Genomic DNA, 7,390 nt, shown 5'->3' with positions numbered 1-7,390 from the left:
ATAATTAATATTAATTGCTTAAAAATATTTAAAATTTATATTTCATGTATTAAAATATTAACAAGTTATAATAAATTATTTTTTATATTCTTACTAAAATATCATAATATTAACTAATTTGAACATTATTTAATTGCATATTTATTATTTTATAATACCATGTTTAAAATATATATTTTATTTCTCAAAAACACATTTTTTTACAGCAATACTAGACACTCAAATCTTAAACTAAACTTTTCAAAAGTTCTTTATAGATGAATTTTATCTATGAATTGAAGTTACAACTAGTTAGTTTAGTTACAATAAAGGAGTTCTCTTTTAGGAAAACACAAACTAAAAAATCTCGGCATTATTCATAATAGTTTGGATGAGATATGCAACTACATACTATTAGAGTTCATCACGATAACTTACTTCTGGAGGTGAAATATGTTTGGTCGGATTTTGCAAGAGGTATGTTGTCGCCAACGATGCATGTAAAGCTGCACCGTATGGAAAAACATCTTCATTTACTCTGAAGTAGGGTGAATGTCCCGAGTGAACTGCTCCTTCCGTCTCCTTCATCCCAAGAAAGAAAAAAAGTCCAGGGATCGACTCAGAAAAGAATGCAAAATCCTCTCCTCCCATCTGCGGCTGCATTTCTATAATGTTCTCAAAGCCCAAAATCTCCCCTGCAACCTTTCTGAAATGCTCATGCAACTCTTTGTTGTTTGAGTTCACAGGGTACATGGACCTTTCGTCGAAGATCACTGTCGCATTGCATCTTTGCACGCTTGCTTGTTTCGATATAACCTGTAAGTTTGCTTTGTGTGATTACATCAATAAATAAATAGAGCTATGTACATTAGAAGTAAGAGACAAGTGCACCTCCTCAATCCTTTGTCTGAGTTGAAGAAAGCTTTCTTTTGAAAATGCCCTGAAAGTGCCACCAATGGTGACAGAATCCGGAATGACATTGAATGCACCACCCCCTTGGAATTTCGCAATGCTGACCACCTGTCAAATTTATGTTTAAATGAGCATATATGTAAACAAAGTATCTGGAACCTATACAAATATCTTGAATTGCAACCAGATAATACTTTAACACAAGTGAAATCTATAAAAAAGAGTCAAAGAAACTGATAAAAGATGAACAGCATAATGCTATAAATGAAATGGATTAGTTTCAAAACCAAAAGCTATACAGGTTATGTAAACTGAAAATCATTAGATGCAATTAGCATAAGTTCTTACTTGACAAAAACAAGGATGGGGGAGATTAAATACATGAATGGGTTTGAGGCAGGTTCTCCAAAGTGAAACCTTAGGAGCATTTCTAATTAACAGGGAGCAAAAGGAACCATGGAAACTAAGTAGAGCATGAGCGCAATACAGAGAAATATTACCTGAGAATCCAAGGGATCAGCTTCACGTGAAACTAGATGTTGCAAGCTAACAATCACATTGGAAGCTGCTAAAATGGGGTCTACTGTATGCTGAGGAATTGCAGCATGTCCCCCTTTTCCATTAATTACAGCCTCAAAGAAACCCATTGCAGCTGAAATCGGACCAGGTCGAGAGGCCACCATACCGATGGGGACTCTAGCTGTAACATGGAGTGCAAAGATGGCATCAACATTGTCTAAAGCCCCTTCATCTAACATTATTTTGGCTCCCCCACCCCCTTCCTCTGCCGGTTGAAAAATAAGAACAACTGTTCCCTATTAAACAACGATTTTGAAGTTAATATGTACGGCGATGTACCAAATCAAGCAACCTAAGTTCAATTAAGAATTCAATTGCTACTTGTGAGGTCAAACCTATAAAACAAGGAAGGGAAAATATAGCAAGGAACCTGCAAATCATTTTGATTATGTTGAAGCATCTTTGCAGCACCAAGAAGCATAGCAACATGAGCATCATGTCCACAAGCATGCATCTTTCCAGGAACCTTACTCTTATGCTCCCACTCCACCAGTTCCTTTAACAATCAAAACCCAAAAATACCTTCTCACAGAAATTTCATATAAAAAGAAACTATGGTAATATTGAAGGTACTGATAATTTTTTCAACTTAGATCTAAGCTCATAAACCCTACAAAATATGCTAGTTGATGAAAGTGATGTGATTGCCTAAACTAGTCAATATTGTAAAAGACTACCTCCATGGCAAGAGCATCCATATCTGCTCTGAGTGCGACAAAAGGAGGCTTGCCGGTGCCAATATAGCCGACAACACCGGTAGCAGCAATCGGGTACTTGTAAGGGATGCCCATAAGATCAAGCTCAGCTCGTATAAGCTTACTAGTCTCAAATTCTTCATAACCAAGCTCCCGGTTTTCATGTATTTTTCTTCTAATATTAACCATCCAATCCATAATCTCTGGTTTCTTGGAAAATTCGAGAAAGTTGAGTGGGATTTGCGCTAAGGCTTCCTTGTTTAATGAAAGATTTGAAGAAATGGGTGTAGGCATAAACGAATGAAGAGTGAAAATCAGTAAAACCCACTTGAGGAAAGCCATGAAAAAGAAAAAAGACTACGGATTAGAAGAAACTTAGGTTGGTACTTAGAAAACAAAAGGTGTCAAGGAAACAATGGCTTTTGCTTGGGAACAGAAAGTAGAAGAGCATAAAAGGGAACTAGTAAGTACTTAGACATGAAAGCATGTCACATGTAAAAGAAAGAGGTTTGATTAGAGGTGATCATCGGTCGGGTAGGGTCCAGAAAAAAATTCGGCCCGCATTCTAGGTTTAGCCTGAAATATGGACTTGAGATTTTGTTCAAGTTTGGTTCGGGAAAAAATTTCGAAGTCCGAGCCAAGCCCGACTTAGCCTATTTTTTTAATAAAACACTAAAAATTTATTTTAAAAATGAAAAAATTTAAAAAAAAAAGTATTTTAAAAAAAATTTAAAATTTTAAAATTAAAAAAATAAAAAAAATATATTTATTATATTCGGGCCGGGCCGGTTCGGGCCGAGTCCGGGCCAAAAAGTGGTGTCCGAGGCTCGGCCCGTTTTCTAAACGGACCTCATTTTTTTGCCCAAGCCCATATTTCGGGCCTATATTTTTACTCAAACCCTCCCATATTTCGGGCTGGCCAGACCGGGCCACCCGGCCCATGAGCACCTCTAGTTCTGATGGATGTATCACTTATCGGTCAACCTACAGTTAAAACTGTATTTTTTTTGAAAAAGTAAATTTTACTATTCGAATAATAAATTGAAGTAAATACTTATTTAGTTTCAGTAAATTTTAAAAATAGATAAATTAAACTTTCACAATAAAAAAATTAAAATTTAAAATAATTTAAAAATTCGAAAATTTATATTTTTAAAAAATATAAAAAATAAAAAAATTCTAAAAGAAGTTATGTTTTAAAAAATTTTAAAATAATATGATCTAAATAAGTTAATTAATGATTCAAGTTTATCATATTAAAATATCTTATTTTTTATTATTTTGCTTTGAAAATTTTTTCAAATATATATTGTTTCAAATTCATGTGTTCTAACATAAAATTAATTATATTGTAACAATATTTTAATTTGACATGTTTAATTTTTTTAATTTAACTCCAATAATTTTACTTGATTTGACTTGACTTAAATTTCATTTCACTTTGATTCAAGAAATTTTAAATCGAATTAGAATGATAATATAAGACTCATCAACTCAATTAATTCGAAATTTTTTCACTTAATTTAGTCGAAGGCTCACCCCTAATCACGGTATGTGATTTCAAGTAGAAATTCATGGGCACATCTCAATATCTCACCCTTTATTATTATTTTTTAAAGGATAAATCCTCACTCAATTATTAGAAATTATTTTATTAGATTATTCAATTTTAAAAAATTATAAAATAATTAAGTGATATATTTTTTCAGTTTTTTTAAATTAAAAATCGTTAAATTGTTAACAATTAACAAATGTAGTTATTAACTTAATGACTTATTTTTTAACTGCTTAATATAACATTTAATACTTGAAGACAATTTTTTTTAAATTTAGTGTCTAAACTTTGTTTTAGCCTAATTTAGTACCTAAACTTGACCCATTTTCTTAATTTGGTACTTAAACTTTTTTTGGACCCAATTTGATACTTCAACTTGGCATTTTTTTCTAACTTGGTACCTAATCTTTTTTTAGGTTCAATTTGGTATCCAAATTTATTAAATGTTATATAAATTACGCAAAATACTAACGGTGTTAATTAAAAATTCATGTTAAAAAAATAGGTATTGAGCTATGCTTGACGAATTAATATTAAATAAAAAAAGATTTTTAAAACCCTAAATTAAAAGAAATTCATTATTTTCAATTAATAAAATAATTAAATAAATAAATAAAACTAAAAGTAATCGAACATATAAAATATGAAAAAATATTATATCATTTGTCACATGTTAATCATACATAGATTATTTTTGCTACCTCGTAAAAATATGTTTTTAGTATATTGGAGTAATTTGTAAAATATTTGACAAGTACCAAATCAAACAAAAAAAGTATCAAATTAGGAAAAAGAGTCAAGTTCAGGTATCAAATTAAACCCCCAAGATGTTAAGTAAGAAAAAATGTTAAGTTGAAATACTAAAGTAGAAAAAAATGTCAAATTTATGTACCAAGTTGGACAAAAAAAATAGGTATCAAATTAGAAAAACGTGATGTGAAATGTTCTTTTTAATATATATATATTTTAACCATTATTTTTATTCCACATCATTTTCATGTCCTATTATAATTAAAAAAAATCAACTCAAAACTACATTACACCGTTTTGGATTATTTAAAACCCAAAAAACTGATACAACTCCATCTTCTTGTTCATTTCAATGTTCTTCCAAGCTGAAGTATAGAAGTTGAAGCAACAAGAATGAACGGAGAATGGAGCTTCCAAGAGTGTTTTCAATCACCGATCAAGTTCAAATTTGGGGAAAACCCCAAAAAAATTACTTCCTAAACCTTAAAATGAAACTAAAAATATTCCCAAATTTGTCCTGATTCCAACAAATAAAACAACTTCTCCCAGAGATTTCAATATTTCTGTTTAAAAAAAACACAATTTCCCCCAAAACCCACTATCATCCCTTCCCTTTGAGTAGACACAACAGAGTGAGCAAAAGGGTTACCACGGTTTTGAACTTATCACAATTTGTTTTAACCTATTCAAACCTCATTTTATTTACCCATATTATAGTTTTAATTATAATATTACATGGAAATGATGTTGAATGAATGAAAATAAGTCAGACGACAGGACTTAAAGAAAAATAAAACTTTTTTTAAATGTAAGGTTAGATACATTTAAGATTTAGTATTTAATATTTAAGGTTTAGAGTTTAATATAATTAAGGCTTAAAATTTAGGGTTTTTAAGTTTAAGATTTAGAATTTTAGAGTCAAATATTTAAGATTTTAGAATTTTATTTAAATACAAAATTTTAACATTATATCAAAAAAATAATGGCCAAGATTTTGTAAGTATTATTAGCGAAGTCCTTCCTAATTTTTTTTTACCTATGTATCTAGAAAAATAATGGGTAAATTGTCAATAGTTACTCAAGTTTTAAGGCATTGTTTGTAGCATACCCAACCTGATTGTCGAGTCCAAATTTGTGACACCACATTCATTGTTGAAGCAACTTGGACTAACTTCTCTTTCAAAAACAACAACATAAGCATCAAACATTTATCACATAATACATACCATTTATATTAATTAAAAATAAATTCAAGTCATTTTAAACACTTTAGAAACATTTTTAAGAGAGTTCTAGGTGTTCGGGGGATGATCGAGATTAAGTTCAGGTTTTTGAGGGGGCTTGTTTTGCCACACTTGTATTGGTATAAGTTTGGACTTCTATCAGTAGAAGTCTATGCTACTGTTTATTTTTGGCTAATGACTTGTTCCGATACATCTAACCATTTGTACTAGTAGAAGTTTGCAAAGACCCAAAAAAGACCTCAAAACACACCTAGTTTGATCCAAAATAATATCAAATCATTTCCAAACATTATGAGACATCAAAATCATATTTAAACACCATTTAAGCATACGTAAAACATGTTTGCACACATGCTTTCAACCATAAACACAACATTACCAACTTCAAGCATCAAATTCTCTTACTTAACATATAAATAACACCTAAGTTATGACATATCTATTGCATTTAAGACTAACATACCAACATAACCATGAATAACTTATTTACACACCATTTACATATATAATCATATACCATATACAAATCCTAGCATAGTAAATACCAAAATGATTTAATCAATACTTGTGCACGAAAAAAAAAACATACATTAAGTAATAGAGCATATTGAAAACAATATAAACAAGTATCATCCAATCAAATACATACATTAATTATGTAATTCAAATATAATTAAACCATGTCAACATTTCTTGTCTCATGCCTTTATTACCATGCTTTCATGCTTGTTATAATATATCACATATTAACACTTTGAACTCAACCATCATACTATTTTAATACCATTTCAATTACATGAATATATACATATTCATTTCTCATTTCACAATCGAATCCATTGATTCATTTTGATAACTTTATCGACCCTTAGGGCTCGTAATTCTAGAATCGCTTGATCTTTCACATGCTACCTTTCAATGCATTAATATTCATATGCAATTTCTCAATCAACATTTAACATTCAATATCTAGTGTCATTTAGCATATCACATGATTTATAATATCTATTAATTGGACACAGACTCAAGACGGATACACAGATCAACCAACCGTCACACCAATATAATTTGCACCTATTTCATCATCAGTATGTCTGAAATAATGTGTGCTCCGTGCCTCATCGCTATAAACAGAAGTAATATATATAAATGTGCCTTGCACCTCATCAATACATTTGAAGTAATGTGCGCTCCGCGCCTCATTAGTACAAATCGAAGTAAATCTCATACGCTAATCCTATAGCATGTCAACTATACCTGACTTTATCCGAAATTGTTAATAAGGTATTCAATGTTTCATAATATATATGTTTCACATGTTATAAACTATTACATAGCAAATTCATATCATTCTCAAATCATTTGTATACCGTTACATGTCATTATTATGTTTCCACATTTCATATACAATTAATATGACAATTTACATCATTCACATATCATTTACATATCAATTCCATGCTTTTGCATATCTTTTACATATGTATTCATACTTTCACTTACCATTATCACATTTATCTCATAGCCATATTGTAACACCTTCAACCCAATCCGTTATGTCCGATCTGGATCTTGGTTGGTACCAAATGAATACATACAAAAACTTAATCTACTTAAATAAGTTACAATCAAGCTGAACCTTCCTTGTTACAGATTTCAAACTAAATTACCTAAGT

The 7,390-nt window shown here is 30.4% G+C and overlaps 1 protein-coding gene across 1 annotated transcript; it reads right to left on the bottom strand.

The window, feature by feature from the left end:
• Positions 1-226: 226 nt before the first annotated feature.
• LOC107901142 (IAA-amino acid hydrolase ILR1-like 4) lies at positions 227-2,715 on the bottom strand. The gene is made up of 5 exons (XM_016827023.2): positions 2,148-2,715; positions 1,841-1,966; positions 1,392-1,706; positions 871-999; positions 227-795 (listed from the first exon to the last, which is right to left on the bottom strand). Exons 1-5 carry the CDS (start codon positions 2,505-2,507, stop codon positions 394-396), a joined length of 1,332 nt encoding a protein of 443 aa, XP_016682512.2. The 5' UTR covers positions 2,508-2,715; the 3' UTR covers positions 227-393.
• Positions 2,716-7,390: the final 4,675 nt, after the last annotated feature.

This window comes from Gossypium hirsutum, chromosome D06 (assembly GCF_007990345.1).
Source record: "Gossypium hirsutum isolate 1008001.06 chromosome D06, Gossypium_hirsutum_v2.1, whole genome shotgun sequence".
Taxonomy (NCBI): Eukaryota; Viridiplantae; Streptophyta; class Magnoliopsida; order Malvales; family Malvaceae; genus Gossypium; species Gossypium hirsutum.
Note: the sequence above shows the minus strand (reverse complement) of the source record. Positions and strands in the feature narration are given on the sequence as shown.